Source organism: Poeciliopsis prolifica, unplaced genomic scaffold (genome assembly GCF_027474105.1).
Source record: "Poeciliopsis prolifica strain line A6 unplaced genomic scaffold, Auburn_PproV2 SCAFFOLD205, whole genome shotgun sequence".
NCBI lineage: Eukaryota > Metazoa > Chordata > Actinopteri > Cyprinodontiformes > Poeciliidae > Poeciliopsis > Poeciliopsis prolifica.
The window spans coordinates 132,220-149,073 of record NW_026562580.1 but is presented as its reverse complement, the minus strand read 5'-3'; the positions used below and the strand labels follow the sequence as shown (position 1 = coordinate 149,073).

The following is a 16,854-nucleotide window of genomic DNA, read 5'->3' as shown; positions in this document are numbered from 1 at the left end:
TTCTCGGTAGCGGTCTTGTTATCTGAGCAGTTGCCGCTGCGTCCTGGACCCAGTTGTTGGTTTTGTTCTGCTCTGGTGTCTTTGACCCCACGTCTGTCCCTGAGACTCAAACTCAACACAGGAAACATAGAAGTGACTCAGAACAAACATAGAAGCTAAAGCTTCTGCAGTGAATGTTGCTGTGCTGTGAGTCAGGCTGGCTGCAGGTGAACGATGGGGCAGAAACTCTCGCTCCATTTCCAGTAAGCGCCTGCAGACTGCTGGTCTTGTCCCAGTGCCAACGTTCTGCCGTCTTCCACTGGAAACAGCCATAAAGACCCCTCTGTTTGGGGCGGCAGGGAGACGTGAGAACAAACAGACGGTCCATACACAAAAACACGCTTCGCTCGCCATCCGTGGAGGTTGGCACTGCCGTCTCAGATTAGCGCTGTGGCGATCTGCTGGGATAACTGGCACTGGGACGGCTTCTCGCTTCTTCTACAAGGTGTCTGCAAAGTCATCGCTCACCATGACTCCCAGTGAGACACTGAACAGGACAACCTTCACAAATCTGTCCAAACACGGAATGCATCCCATCATAAGGTACCAGGTTACGTCTGTTGACTGAAATGGTCATTAAAAGCCTAAATATTCATCACAAATGTAACTAAATATTAATCATTTATTTCATCCTAACTAAAACTTTTGTTGTGATTCAATGTCAGAAAATAAATAAAGCAAGTAACTATCTGGTTTAAGCTCTGAGGGAACGAAAAGGAAATAAAGAAGCTATTATTGTTTTCTATATTCAGGATTAATAGTTTTAAGATCTAAAAATAAGTTCATTAAACCATGACAAGCAAGATGAGGTGGATTCATAAAGATGTAAACCAAGAGATGAGAAGAGTTGGGAGTGAAATCATCAGTTGGAGGACGTGGAGAAAAAGAGCAGCTGCATCAGCAGTGAACTGTCCTCTTGCTGCTTTGGAATGGATCATCATCTCTTCTGCAAACGGATCAATAAAGATCAGATTTCACTTGTTCTCAGTGCCTTTGGTGGAGTCCTTGACAGTGAACCCTGCAGCAGAGCAGCCAGCAGCTCCTGAAGGCTCAGAGGGACGAGATGTTGGCGCCGAAGGCCGGCTGGTCCAGCCTCCACCACACAAGATGGAGGCCGGAGTGTTTCCTGTCTCCTGACCCTCTGTCACTCACAAGCTGTTTGGGAGGCAGAGTCGCTCTCGGTCCACTAGCTGCTGTTTGGCTCTGCTGGGAGGTCAAGGTGCAGCTTGTTGAGCAACAGCAGAAGTAAGAGCAGAGTCTGCTGAAGCGAGTCTGCTGAAGCGGAGTCTGGGCCCGGCTCCATCCAGAACCAGAACCAGAACCAGAACCAGCTGTGGATGGTTAGTTCTGGTTCCGACTTGTTGGAAGGTTCTACTATGATCGTGACCAGATCTTTTGACCCAAAACCACTGTCTCCCTGCAGCTTCTGCAATGCTGCATTCAAGTACATCTGGATTCTTTACAGTTTATCGACTGTCAGCAGTTATTGAAAAACAACAACGCTGAACGTTTTTTCAGCTACTTTTATTGATATGGAGATCGAATTAAACCTCGGTCAGTCTGAGCTGCTCTCTGCAGGTGAGCTCAGGTGTTCCTGCCGTCCTCCACCTCCGGACGTCCCTCCACCTCTGGACGTTCCTCCACCTCCGGACGTCCAGAGGATCTTTCTCTACGCAGCAGTTCTGACCCCAGTCCCGCATGATGGACTGAATCTTCCACTGGGACGGCGGTTCCAGACTCGGAGCATCAGGACCATCTTGTTCCTGCTGGAGGGGGCAGCAGATAAGGTGGGATTACCCCTCGGGGTAATTACCCTTTCTTCTGCCCCGCCGCTGTCACTAAGCATTTGGTTTTGTCTTGATTGTGGTGAAAAGGGTGTTGAGGCCGTGCGATCAAGCATGAAACTCTCCGGTGCTGATTGGCGACATGCCGCTCCCTGATTGACGGCTCCAAGATTCATTCCGCTTCTCAGTGCAGGGGAGCCGTGACGATGAGTAGGACCTTGGAGATGAAGAACATGTCCCCTCCCACTGTCCAAACTGTTCGCTTCCCTCCTTCCTCCTCACCAAACCAAACCAACGAAGGAATACGTGTCTGTAAATGGATGTAGTCGACACATTCCCGGCCGGGGGCTGCGAGGATTCACCGGGCCGCGGCTCCTGAACGACCACATGTGTTTGTGTACAGAGCGGTGCAGACCACGCTCCACCACACACAAACCTTCAGCATATTTGAACGTCTCAGAGCCTCTTTCTGCTGTCCGGCTGCTTCCCAAATCGCCCAGGACTCAGAGGATCCGTGTTCCTTACTGTGTTTTGTTGTCACTGAGTTTCCAGGCTGGATCCTGGGTTCCAGCGACCTGCTCGAACACGCCCACTCTCCTGTGCTTCTGGTTTTTGCAGAACATGCCTGACCACCAGCAGGAGGAAAAGCTCCAAGTCAAAGTGGACTGGAGCCTGCTGCAGAGGAAACGTTGCAGTGACGGCCAGAACTCGGTCAGATCACAGCGCCGCTCCCCGTTCCCGAACTCCTGAGCCGAGGCCAGACGAAGTCTCTGTCAGCCGTTAGAGAATTTGTCTCACGTTTTGAAGCTGAGATCCTGATGAATTAGCAGGAGGCTTCGTCAGTCTAGGGTTAGGGTGACGAATCGCTGCAGTGTTTGCAATGTGTCTCCTGATCAGCCAACTGAATTTGATGGAGCTTCTATTGGATCTGGGCTCCTCGGTTCCCTCCAGTCTCCTAATCAGCCGAAGGCCTGAGAGCTCCACACAGTGAGACTCCCTGCCGTGCTGCACACTGCCAGTCAGCTTCACATGAGGCTGAAATAAATCCCAATAAGTCGGAAAAACACAGAGAAACTAGAGGAGTAAGGAGAAACTGAACCTCATTTAAGGTACAGTTGGGTTTTTTCCAGATTTCTTCCAGAATGTTCAGATTGACAGATGATGGTTCTGACCCAGTAAAACATTCAGAACCTTCTGGATCCAACCAGAAGGTTCTGATCCATCCAATCACAGCTCTTTCTTTTTCCTGTTTTCTGACCAATCAGAGTCCAGAAGACAGACACACCCACCCTCCAGCAGATTTGGTTCTGATTGGTTCTGTTTAACGGACCAGATCTCCTACACCTGTTCTGTGGGTCCACCACAAAACTTCTTTACCGTGACCTTTAGGGGTCACGCAGGGAACATTTGAGTCTCTGATGAACAGGAAAAGGCAGGAGTCACCATAGCAACCAGAGAGGGAACCCAGCCGGGTCCGGTGACCTACCTGTGCATGGCGTGGAGCGGGTGTGGCTCGTAATGGTACCGGCCCTCATGGTGCCTGGTGTCGATGGGGACGGGGCTGTGGAACGGGAAGAGGTGGTGACCACCTGCAGAGATAAGAACACACAGCAGGGGGTGAGAGGAAACACTTGATCCAGTTTCTTATTCATGTGGGCCCAGCAGAAGCTTTTACTGGTCCCGTAACTCTGCACTTAATTCCAGCTTTTATTCTGTCGCCCCGAGAAACAGCGACCTATTAGTGACTCCCTCATCCAGACCAAAGCAGCTTCCAGCTGCCAAGATTGTATGGCTCAAACAAAGTCTGCAGAGATGCTGCACTTCCTGCCATAAAGCGTCTGAAGGCCGCAGGCGAGGCCCGTCAGAACAACGCAGCAGATCCTCATTAATTATCCCTCATTCCAGCAGCGATGCGCCTCATCTTCTACACACAAAAACACAATCCAGAGCGGGTTCGCCGCCTGCTGGGGTTAAAGGTCAGAGAACGGCCTCACCTGTTCTCTGATTTTTCCTCTCTGCAGATGCAACATGAATTTCATTTCCTAGCCGTGACTCACTATGCAGTCTGAATGCAAACTCTGAACTCTGACCCAGACAGACGAGCGCGTCCGCTCAGAGGAACGCCACAAACCGACGACAAAACTTTACTTTGAAAGAAGGAGAAACGTTTTCTGACCCGTTGGAGACGAGCCTCAAAAGTCAAGAAGACGCAGCGGCGGTGGAGCAGAACCTGCTCCTGCAGGCTCCAGCGGCGCAGCAGACTGTTGTCTTTAGACCAGCCAGACATTTCTGCTGCTTTAAGCCTGATTGAGCCTTTTGTTGTGTGACCGAGGCAATCATGGTGACGCTGCAGCGTCTTGTTCTCTGTGAATGTTGGTGGGATTACAGCTGAGAGAGGAAGACGAGAGTTTCCCTCCAGGCACACAAACTGCCGCCGCTCTTCGTGTCGGATCTCCAGATCGGGATGAGATCTGCTTCTTTGCTCAAGTCTTGCTCTGGTTGAGGATCTATAAACTTCTTTGAATTTCTGTCCCCAGAGGTTGTAGGGAGGAAAACAGGAAGTTTTCATGAAGCATTGGGTTCTTCTGTAGACTCGGCACGTTTCAATACGTCTTATTTGTCACTTTTTAGGACCTTTTTAATTCCTCCATGAATGAAATTTAAAACTGAAAAAAATCCTGCTGCTTTTGCAATCATGCAAAAGTTGTGAAGTTTCTGTTTGTGGCTCCTAAAAAGCCCTGCAGCGTGACCCCAGAGGTCATCTGTCGATGCTCCAGCCTCGTCTGGTTGCCAACAGGAAAGAGTCGGTGACAAAAACAAACAAACATGGCCGCCACATGGGCGGCGCCGTTGCTCCTCTCCATTCATTTCCTGTGGAGCTAGCATGGCGAGGCAGCGACCGCGAGCCGCCCTCCAGCCAAGAGGCCGATAACTTTCATGGAGGGGAATGTGTAGAAAGGTTTAGCGCTGCGGTCACCGTGGCGTCCTGGACGTTGAGTTTCATCGATCCACGGGACACAATTGTTGTTTGAGTGTCCAGATGAGGCCCAACACATTTACTTTCACCAGTGGAGCGTTACGCCGGGGCTTTCCCAGCTGTCTGAGCGACTGACTCTGAGCGGGCTGCCTCCCAGTGATCCAGAGAGTTTGTTTCAGAGGCGGAACCAGAACCCGGACCGGTCTGCTGCCTGGCGGCTGTGAGGTGTGTTAATAAAGCGGAGCACCGGAGGGTCCGGAGGCTCTGGAGGATCTGGAGGCTCTGGAGGATCTGGAGGCTCTGGAGGCTCTGGAGGCTCTGGAGGCTCTGGAGGATCTGGAGGATCTGGAGGATCTGGAGGATCTGGAGGCTCTGGAGGCTCTGGAGGATCTGGATCTGGAGGATCTCTGGAGGCTCTGGAGGATCTGGAGGCTCTGGAGGCTCTGGAGGCTCTGGAGGATCTGGAGGCTGGAGGCTCTGGAGGATCTGGAGGATCCGGAGGATCTGGAGGCTCTGGAGGCTCTGGAGGATCTGGAGGATCCGGAGGCTCTGGAGGATCCGGAGGCTCTGGAGGATCTGGAGGGTCCGGAGGCTCTGGAGGCTCTGGAGGCTCTGGAGGATCTGGAGGATCTGGAGGCTCTGGAGGATCTGGAGGCTCTGGAGGCTCTGGAGGATCTGGAGGATCCGGAGGCTCTGGAGGATCTGGAGGCTCTGGAGGATCTGGAGGCTCTGGAGACTCTGGAGGATCGGAGGCTCTGGAGGGTCCGGAGGCTCTGGAGGATCTGGAGGATCCGGAGGCTCTGGAGGCTCTGGAGGATCCGGAGGATCTGGAGGGTCCGGAGGCTCTGGAGGATCCGGAGGATCTGGAGGATCCGGAGGCTCTGGAGGATCCGGAGGCTCTGGAGGGTCCGGAGGCTCTGGAGGGTCCGGAGGCTCTGGAGGGTGGAGGCTCTGGAGGGTCCGGAGGCTCTGGAGGATCCGGAGGCTCTGGAGGGTCCGGAGGCTCTGGAGGGTCCGGAGGCTCTGGAGGATCTGGAGGATCCGGAGGCTCTGGAGGATCCGGAGGCTCCGGAGGGTCCGGAGGCTCTGGAGGGTCCGGAGGCTCTGGAGGATCTGGAGGCTCTGGAGGATCTGGAGGCTCTGGAGGATCTGGAGGATCTGGAGGCTCTGGAGGATCTGGAGGATCTGGAGGCTCTGGAGGATCTGGAGGGTCCGGAGGCTCTGGAGGGTCCAGAGGCTCTGGAGGATCTGGAGGCTCGGCTCCTCCCGGTGGATGCGGGGTGAGGAGGGCTCAGCAGGACCTTCCATCACCCAGACAGCTGCATTGTTCTGCAGGCTGCAGAGACGCCTCAGGGTTTGATTTACGGCCCGTCCCTCTGACTGCAGACCCGTCAACGTCTGACGTCTCGGGCGGCTTCCTGAGGAACCGCCCGCTCATCGTTTCCTCCTCAGCGTCTCTCCGACCCAACCAGCAATTTTCCTGCAAATGGACTTTTGTTGTTCTGATTTCAGAATAAAATATTTCTAAATAAATTATTTATGATCAAAAAACATCAAACTGGAATAAAAGTGACAATGATGCAATAAAGTCTAATTATTTCCTTAAATTATAATGGAATAAATTTAAGTGAAAGTAGAAAATTAGACTGAGTGGATTAAAGTGGATCCTGGATGCTTCCCATTCAATGAGACATGAAATATGAACTATCTTTATAATCAGAGGTAAACTCAACAAGATTAACTGGAATAATTAACATTTAATTCATCTGATTTCAGTGAGTAAAACTGAACTAAATGACTTGAACTGAAACATTTCAGCTCTGGATCCTAATAACTGCAATGAATCTGAGCAGAAACGGAAACATCCGTCCGTCCTGCAGGACGTCCTGGAGGACGAGACGCTGGGGACGAGACGCTGAGAGGAATCGTCGTCTGTGGAGCTTTGAGGGACCAGAGGCGAAACAAAGAGGCCAACAGGCGGGGGAGGGGCGCTCACACAGGAAATTCCAGCAGGAAGAGTTGGCTCAGTTCCTAACGACACAGCGCCAACATCTACACACACACACACACACACACACACCTATACACAGACACACACACACCTATACACAGACACACACCTATACACACACACACACCTATACACACACACACACAGACACACACACACACACCTATACACACACACACACACACACACACACCTATACACACACACACACACACACCTATACACACACACACACACACACACACACACACACACACACACACACACACACAGACACACACACTATACACACACACACACACAGACACACACACACACCTATACACAGACACACACACATATACACACACACACACCTATACACACACACACACACACACACACACACAGACACACACACCTATACACACACACACACACAGACACCTATACCACACACACACACAGACACACACACATATACACACACACACACACACACACACACACACACAGACACACACACAGACACACACACCTATACACACACACACAGACACACACACACACACACCTACACACACACACACACACTACACACACACACACACACAGACACACACACCTACACACACACACACACACACACACACACACACACACACACACACAGCTCAGAGAAGAAGCGACTGAAACTCAGAGTTGGCGGTGCCGGTTCTCCAGAACCTGATGAAACCCAGAGGGTTTCTGGTTCTGGACGGATCCACACGGAACCTCCAGGGAGAGTAAACAGTACCGGGTTCGGGCCAGAACATCAGATCTCTGGGACAAGACCAAACCGGATTTGGACCCTGGACTGGTCTGTCCAACAGAACCAGAATACTAGAGTACATGGTTCTGAGCTTTGAGCCCCGTCTTGTGGTTCTGGTTCTGATGCTTTATGGATTTTAATGCTGTTGCCTGTTTTCTGATTCAGAGGAAGATTTTTCTGTGCTGAGGTTTGATGATTAAAATCTCAGGCCTGTGTTTACATGTGTGGTAACCATGGCGCCCTGATTGCTTCCTGCTCCGGTTCCTGTCCCGGCCTGTTTGCGGTTCCGACCCGGCCGGTTCCTCCCTGTGAGCCTCATCCATCACGGAGCTGCTGCTCCTCTGATCGTCTCACCTGAGCAGAGGCTAATTGGCGCCGAGGGAAGCGGCAGCAGCTCTCAACAAAACTACAAACGAAGCTTCGATCAAACTTTGCTTTTGCTGCCGACGGCGGAAACGTCTCTGCTGACGAGACGTGAAATGAGCCACGTGGATCGTCTGCTCGTGGCGGGAACCTTCAGACCTCTGATGAAGAAGAGCGATGAGCCGCCAGGCCGACCGGCCCCTGATTTATCGCCCGGCGTCTCCCCACAGGGCCGGAGCCATCAGTTGATCAACACACGACTCGGTTCAGGCAGGAAACAAGATCCGGAGCCCGGAGCGGATCCGCCGGACCCAAAGGAGGACCGGCGTCAGAAGATGGATGGATGCTGAGTTTATATAGTGCGTTGTTGCTGCAGCTGCTCCAGTTGGTTCTTAGTGGTTAAACTGGGAACCAGTTCAACCACTAAGACGATGTTCTATTGCCAGATTAAATGCATTTCTTTGTTATTGTCTTTTTAACCTTTGAATTATTTATTTGACATTTTGAATCATGATGCTGTTGACCAGCCTGCTCCCACTGCAGCGCCCCCGCAGGGCGACCGCGAGGCTGCAGTCGGACCATTTAATCCGGCCCAGTGAGCGGCTTGGCAGAGCAAGAGTTCTGCTTGGTTCTGATTGGTTCTGCTGCTGCTGGCACTGCGATCCTTGGCCTCTGACCTTTCCTCCTGGGTCGAACTGCTTCCTGTCTCATAGATCTTTTCAGGGTCAGGGGTCAGAGTCAGGGTTAACAGCCCTTCAGAAGCCAAAGGAAAACAAATAACTGCCGTCAGTTCCCGGCCCGGTCCAACGGCCCGGTCCACCGTCACACCGGGTCCGGACCTGCAGTGGAAACTTCATAAAAGCTGCCGATTTCAAAAAAAGAGATGAAATAATAAAAACAACCAACCAGACCGGACCAGAAAGCAATAAAAGATGCTTTGAGTTACAGGATGAGCAGAACCGAACCCGTCTGCGTTAAGCAGTCCAGAACCGCCCCGGTCCATAATTACAGGTTTCCTCCAGAAACGAAACATTAAAACCTGCAGAGGAAAATTACAGTTTCCTGAGAGGAAACGTCAACAAGAGCAGGAATCCAGCTGATCCGTGGGAAAAATCACCTGAACCCACGGAAGGTTCTGGTTCCGACCCACTTTGATCCCGAAATCAGAATAAAATATGAAACTGAATAAAATCAGCAGAAATTCATGGAATCCTAAAGTTTTTATATCTGAACCTTTTGGTCAAATTATGAATTGATGACATTGAAGGAACGTCTCAACGTTGATGACTTCATTAATATTTGCTTTTTACCACATTTATAAAAATGTTCTCCTGTAAGAGAGTTCTGTGTTCCGGTTTGACCCGGTTCCATCAGGTTCTGATCGGCTGCATTTGGTCTCACTGAGTTTAACAAACAAAGCAACTGGAAAAGGTTTTGATTTTTAATAATAATCCCATAACAACTGCTGGTGTCATGAAACCAGTACCGGTACCGGCCCGATGCTCTGACCCGGTAACGGTTCCTTGTGGGCGGGGCCAGATCCCACTCCATGGTATCATGTTTTAAACGTCTGCAGCAGCGTTAATAATTGAACCGGAGAAGAACCGATACTAACTACGCGCTTTCAGTACTTGGAATAGGCCAAATATGCTGAACATCCCTGATAATCATAATCATAATAATAATAATTGCACCAAAATATTAGAGCTTAATTAGGAAACTGTTTCCCTCCATGCTTGATGTTTGGGTCGGATCGGGTCGGTTCCGGCTCTGCAGCAGACCTGTCTGTACCTGCAGCTGACGGGTCGGGGACGACCCGCTTCGCTTTGAAGGCCGAGCCAAGAATTCACAGAGCAGCAAACAACACACACACACACACACACACACACACACACACACACACACACACACACACACACACACACACACGCACCTACGCACACGTAACTCATCCACGATTCCTTAGCGATGTTAAGGTCGCGCCGCAGGACCTGACCTGGAAATGATTCAGGATGCTAACGTTTGACCCTGAAATGCGTCAGTTGGACTCTCTTTCTATCTACGTTGTTGATCTTGTGTTTCCTGCTGACAAGTAAAAATGAGCAGAAGCTAATGCTAATGCCAAGATGTCCGTCATCTTCTTCTCCTTCCAGCCGACGGCTGTGAGACTCGCTAACAGCAAAGCCCTCAGTTTCTGAATGTGCTGCATTTTATTCCTGTAAAGTTCGAACACGATGAGCAAAGTATGAAGTTCATTCAACTTGAGAAAATTGGGAATATTTTATGTCAATAATTGCATTAAAAGACTCACAGTGACTCATGGGAAATGTGAGCTAACGTGAGGGATTAGATGCTAATGTAAGGGGTTAGCATGCTAATGTGAGGGGTTAGATGCTAACGTGAGGGGTTAGCATGCTAACGTGAGGGGTTCGATGCTAACGTGAGGGGTTAGCATGCTAATGTGAGGGGTTAAATGCTAACGTGAGGGGTTAGCATGCTAACGTGAAGGGTTAGCATGCTAACGTGAGGGGTCAGATGCTAACATGAGGGGTTAGCATGCTAACGTTTATACAACAATGCAGTAATAAATAAATAAATGCAGGAAGTTATAGGAACCAGGATCGGGCCGGTTGGGTTTGGACCTGCAGCTGGGCCGTCTCTGGAACCTTCCACAACTCTTCATCGTCCAGAACTTTTTAGGACCTTTGACCCACAGAACCGCTTCGTGGACCAGTTGTGATGTAAGATGGTTCATTTCTGCTTCATGCTTATGAAGGCAGAAGGTTTTCCAGGACCTTTGACCCCTGCAGCGTCTCCCAGGGAGTTCAGGAGGCAGCAGGGACTTCCTGACTGCAGGACAGTAACGGCCAATAGTATTTCCTGGAAGCCGGTTGCTTCTCGTCTGTCAGGCTTTACTGAGCCGCTGGAACGACAAGCTGCTGAGAAACCAGGAAGAGCTGCAAATATCAAGAGTTCAGGATCAGATATTCATCACTTTCCTTTCATAAAGTCACACATTTTAGAGGAATTATCATAATGCAGCAAAACTGGGAGCAAAAAGTTTTTCTAAACCAGATTCCATTCAGTTTTCTAATATAAATGATTCACATTGAATCGTGTCTTCAGTATTTCCTCTGGATCTAAACAACTTTACATAAATTCATTGCTTCATTTTCACGTCTGAAGCTGCAGGATGGAAACGTTTTTTTGACAATTCCTGCAAAACTGTTGGGGGGCCTGAGGGTCATGGGGGTGAAAGGTCAGGGTGGAGGTTAGGGGGTTCCACCGGGAAAACCAGAATCATTGAGTCCATGATTAATCTGCTGACCTTTCCCAGTCCAACCAGTAAGACTGGATCCACAGAGAAGCTGGTGGAGGTGGGCGGAGCTAAATCAGGACAATCCAGCAGCAGACTGGAGATTGGGGTCAAAGTTCACCTTTCAGCAGGACACCACCTTGAACCTGCAGCCAGAGGTATTATGGGATGGTTTAGGTCAGAGCAGATCCATGATGTAGTTAAAGTCCAGACCTGAATCCAACTGTGGAAATTTCATCATCAATGTCATCACAAATCACCAAATGTTATGATCATGTGACCCCACGGCAGGTCATGTGACCCCGATGGCTCCACATGTGAACACCTGGAGGATCCAGAGGACTCGCTGGGAGTCGGGTTGCAGCGTCCCGGCCTGCAGGCGCACGCTGGGACGCAGGGAGAGAGAAGGACAGATGGGGGACAAGCGGTCCCAGTGTCCCTTGTCCATCGGCGCTTCCATGTTTTCACTGAACTGGTCCTGCAGGACCACGCACGTCCCCCGAGACATGAGCAACCTGAGCTGCTTTCACAACAGACAAGCTCCTTAATCCCAGATTAGCGTCTGCTCAGGATGTTGTTGCATTAAGGGATCACTGCGCAGCCTCCAATCAAAACTCTTTGTTTGTTTTGCTCACAGATGTAATTTACGGCTGTTAGCTTGAAGCTAGCCCGTTGACGCTAGCACCAAGCGACACCGTCTCACTCAGCAGACTCTCCACCGCTTCACCTTCGCTTCAGTGACTCCTGATAATCATAATCACTGAGTTTGTGGCGCTACTTCAGAAATATTAGCAAGAAATGTTCCAGAATTTTGAAATTCCATCCAAAATCTACATATAAAGATAAAAAATGAGGGAGAAAACAAGCAGATCTTTACGGTTTAAAGAGCTTCCATTGCTCTATTTTTGTCACTCGCTGCATCAACGTTGGACTTTAACTTGACATGAAGCAAGTCTGAGAATGTCTGTCTGTCTGTCTTCTTCTTCCTGCAGGTGCATTTAGCATCACTTCAACTCAATGTTTTTGTTGGAACTTTGCAACAAAAACACCTTCCAGCAGAAACGATGCAGGGAGAGGTTCCAGATCTCAGAAAAACTGGAAGGATTTCAGAAAGAGCATCAGCCTGGAAATGAAAACAGTCAGATGGTTTCCATGCCTGAAAGCCCCGCCCACATGCTGATGTACGGCTTCATCACAGCGTCATCACAGCATCATCACAGCATCATCACAGCGTCATCACAGCATCATCACAGCGCCATCACAGCGTCATCACAGCGTCATCACAGCGTCATCACAGCATCATCACAGCATCATCACAGCGTCATCACAGCATCATCACAGCGCCATCACAGCGCCATCACAGCACCATCACAGCGCCATCACAGCATCATCACAGCGCCATCACAGCGTCATCACAGCGTCATCACAGCATCATCACAGCGCCATCACAGCGCCATCACAGCGCCATCACAGCGCCATCACAGCATCATCACAGCGCCATCACAGCGTCATCACAGCGTCATCACAGCATCATCACAGCGCCATCACAGCGCCATCACAGCATCATCACAGCGCCATCACAGCGCCATCACAGCGCCATCACAGCGTCATCACAGCGCCATCACAGCGCCATCACAGCGCCATCACAGCGTCATCACAGCGCCATCACAGCGCCATCACAGCGCCATCACAGCGTCATCACAGCGCCATCACAGCGCCATCACAGCGCCATCACAGCATCATCACAGCGTCATCACAGCGCCATCACAGCATCATCACAGCGTCATCACAGCGCCATCACAGCGCCATCACAGCGCCATCACAGCGTCATCACAGCGCCATCACAGCGCCATCACAGCATCATCACAGCGCCATCACAGCGCCATCACAGCGTCATCACAGCGTCATCACAGCGTCATCACAGCGTCATCACAACGTCATCACAGCGTCATCACAGCGTCATCACAGCGTCATCACAGCGTCATCACAGCATCATCACAGCGTCATCACAGCGCCATCACAGCGTCATCACAGCGTCATCACAGCGTCATCACAGCATCATCACAGCGTCATCACAGCGTCATCACAGCATCACAGCGCCATCACAGCGCCATCACAGCGCCATCACAGCACCATCACAGCGCCATCACAGCGCCATCACAGCATCATCACAGCGCCATCACAGCGCCATCACAGCGTCATCACAGCGTCATCACAGCATCATCACAGCGCCATCACAGCGCCATCACAGCGCCATCACAGCGCCATCACAGCATCATCACAGCGCCATCACAGCGCCATCACAGCATCATCACAGCGCCATCACAGCGCCATCACAGCGCCATCACAGCGTCATCACAGCGCCATCACAGCGCCATCACAGCATCATCACAGCGTCATCACAGCGCCATCACAGCATCATCACAGCGTCATCACAGCGCCATCACAGCATCATCACAGCGTCATCACAGCGTCATCACAGCGCCATCACAGCGCCATCACAGCGTCATCACAGCGCCATCACAGCGTCATCACAGCGTCATCACAGCGTCATCACAGCATCATCACAGCGCCATCACAGCATCATCACAGCATCATCACAGCGTCATCACAGCGCCATCACAGCATCATCACAGCGCCATCACAGGGGATCTGGCTGATTTAAGTCCTTCACTTTTCATGCAGTTTTGCTGAAAGCTGTTTCGGCGGCGACATCTTTGTGCTGTGACGCTAATTAGAGTGCGCGTATCCATGGAAACAAACAATAATTTGTGATGTTGAGCGTTTGGTTCAATACATGCGTGACACAAACGTCACTACGATGCTCCCTCTCTGGTGTATGGAATGCCAGGAAGGCCAAAGAGTGCCAGGGTTGGTACTGGTCATGGAAAACCTGGAAAGTCATGGCATTTCATTTCTAGTCATGGAACATGATGGAATTGGCAAATTGTTTCTGTGGTTCTTGTCTCAGTCTTGACTGTTAAGGACTCCAGGTTTTAACTAGACCACAACACTTTATCGTTAACATCCTTGTTTTCACTGATAATGACGTGTTTCCGCTCCCTCTAAAGAACATAGAGGATGAATTGTCTGGTTTTTCTTCCTTAGGCAAAGATGTAGACATATTAAAGATGTTCCAGTATTTCTTTAATAACCATTAAATGTGCAGTGATTACACTAATTTACAGTTCTGCTGACAGATCCAAAAGAAAGCAGCGATGCACTGATTGCAGTTTTCGGGCCGATCAGCAATCTTTAAAAACTTGTTGATTTGTTTTGTTTGTGCAAAATATAGTGAAAAAGTCACTAAGTTGGGGTGACTGTAGCAAACCGGCGACCAGAGAGTTGAGCTGCTCTGTGTTGGCCGAGCAACAGGAGACAGTAGCTGATTCCTGCAGAGGGCCCACACTGGCTCAGGCCCAGGGGCCCTCGCCTTCCTGAGTCCGGCCCTGTGTGGCTCAGACAAGACTGTGACCAAAGTCTGCAACAAAGTGATGCAACGTTCAGGAACGATCCGAGTCCTCTGAACGATTCTGTACTGTGAACGATAGTGAAGAGTTTTTGTAATGTTCTGCACTGCAGTGGATATTATCATCTTAAAAATATATATTTATTTATCATTCAATAAGCCTCCGGTTGAAGACTAGCGGTGTTGCTGTCTGTCTGTTCCAAAGTCTCATAGAAGGAGTCACTTCTGTAGTTCTGCATATGTACACTCTTGTGTTTGCATTAGCAGTTTGGACTGGGCCGATCCGGGTCAGAATGTAAAACTCATTGGGGGAGGGTTATGATGCAGAGCAGACAGGTGGTTCTGATGGTTCTGGTGGTTCTGGTGGTTCTGGTGGTTCTGATGGTTCTGATGGTTCTGATGTTCTGATGGTTCTGATGGTTCTGATGGTTCTGATGTTCTGATGGTTCTGGTGGTTCTGGTGGTTCTGATGTTCTGGTGGTTCTGGTGGTTCTGATGGTTCTGGTGGTTCTGGTTCTGTTTGATGGTTCTGGTGGTTCTGGTGGTTCTGATTGCTCTCTCTGCTCCTCGTTAGTAAGTCGTGACTCTGAGGCCCAATCGGGCCCACTCTGGGTTCTGGTGGATGTAATGCTAACATGAGGCGCCGTCATTCACAGAGAGGTTTTGCGCCTCATGGGCTGCAGCTGCTTTTCTCTTCAGCAAGGTTATAAAAATTCAGCCTACATGGCACAACGTGGTCATAACAGCATCAACAATTAATGCGTCTCAATATTTTCTCCTCTTGTTTGAAGAAGTTGAGGTTCCTTTTGAGGAGGTGCCAGCTGCTGGACCGGCCCAGTTTCTCCTCAAACATCCCTGAACAATTAATGAATGCAGGCCGCCGAGTCCATCATTAGCCAAAGAAAGCCACACTGTGACACGACAACTTGTTAGCATTTCAAAGAGCAGCCGCCTGCTTCGCTGCGGCTCCTGGCCGGCTCCTCGCCAGCCGGCCGCTGCCAGGCAGGGCAGCTTTACTAATTCATGACATTTACGCCCCGGAGGTGAGACGACCGTCCTTCGCCCTCATTACAGCTTTTCTCATCACAACTTTTCTCATCACAACTTTTCTCATCACACATTCTCTGACGAGTCGGCTCTGACTTCGGGTCGGAACCGATTCATCAGCCGGGCAGCGTCTCGTCATACCACACTTCCTGTTCCTGCAGCACACGTCAACCAGCAACAACCAGAGAGCAACTTTAGAGAGCAACTTTAGAGAGCAACCTAAAAGAGCAACTTTAGAAAGCAACCTGAGAGAGATCAACCTGAGAGAGAGCAACTTTAGAAAGCAACTTTAGAGAGCAACCTGAGAGAGCAACTTTAGAGAGCAACTTTAGAGAGCAACCTGAGAGAGAGAGAACAACCTGAGAGAGCAACTTTAGAAAGCAACTTTAGAGAGCAACCTGAGAGAGCAACTTTAGAGAGCAACCTGAGAGAGAGAGAACAACCTGAGAGAGCAACTTTAGAAAGCAACTTTAGAGAGCAACCTAAGAGAGCAACTTTAGAGAGCAACTTTAGAAAGCAACCTGAGAGAGCAACTTTAGAAAGCAACCTGAGAGAGCAACTTTAGAAAGCAACCTGAGAGAGCAACTTTAGAAAGCAACCTGAGAGAGCAACTTTAGAGAGCAACTTGAGTGTCTACCTCTGCTCATGCCGCTGGAGAAAGGTTTCTTGGGAATCTCGGAGAAGCTGCTCCCATCTGAACCAGAACCTTTGACCTCCTTTTTGTCCATTCTGCTGAATCCACCTGGAGAGAAACAGAACACAGGTAGAGATGATGGCCAGGTGATGAGGTGGACTAGAAATGAAGCTCTTCTCTCTGGATCAACTTCCAAACATTTCAAAGTGATGATTCCAGGATGATTATAGTACTTGATACATATAAGCCGCAGAGTCACAGGGTCACGGGGTCACAGGGTCACGGGGTCATGGGATCGCAGGTTGGTCAACATGTCAACACATTCTTGTGTCAGACTTTTTTAAAAATACTTATTATAACTCAAATTATAACACACTATTTTAACAATATATGTAGATTTTTTGTGATATTTCTATTTTCTTTT

General features: G+C 49.9%; 1 protein-coding gene across 1 annotated transcript in view; it reads right to left on the bottom strand.

Annotated features, from left to right (window-relative positions):
• The window catches only part of LOC129356881 (zinc finger protein GLI2-like), a 58,063-nt gene that overhangs the window by 22,362 nt on the left and 18,847 nt on the right, over positions 1 to 16,854 (bottom strand). Inside the window, 3 exon segments of the mRNA XM_055026418.1 lie at position 2,835; positions 3,310 to 3,412; positions 16,434 to 16,538. Coding sequence (XP_054882393.1) covers position 2,835; positions 3,310 to 3,412; positions 16,434 to 16,524 — 195 coding nt within the window. The 5' untranslated portion in view covers positions 16,525 to 16,538.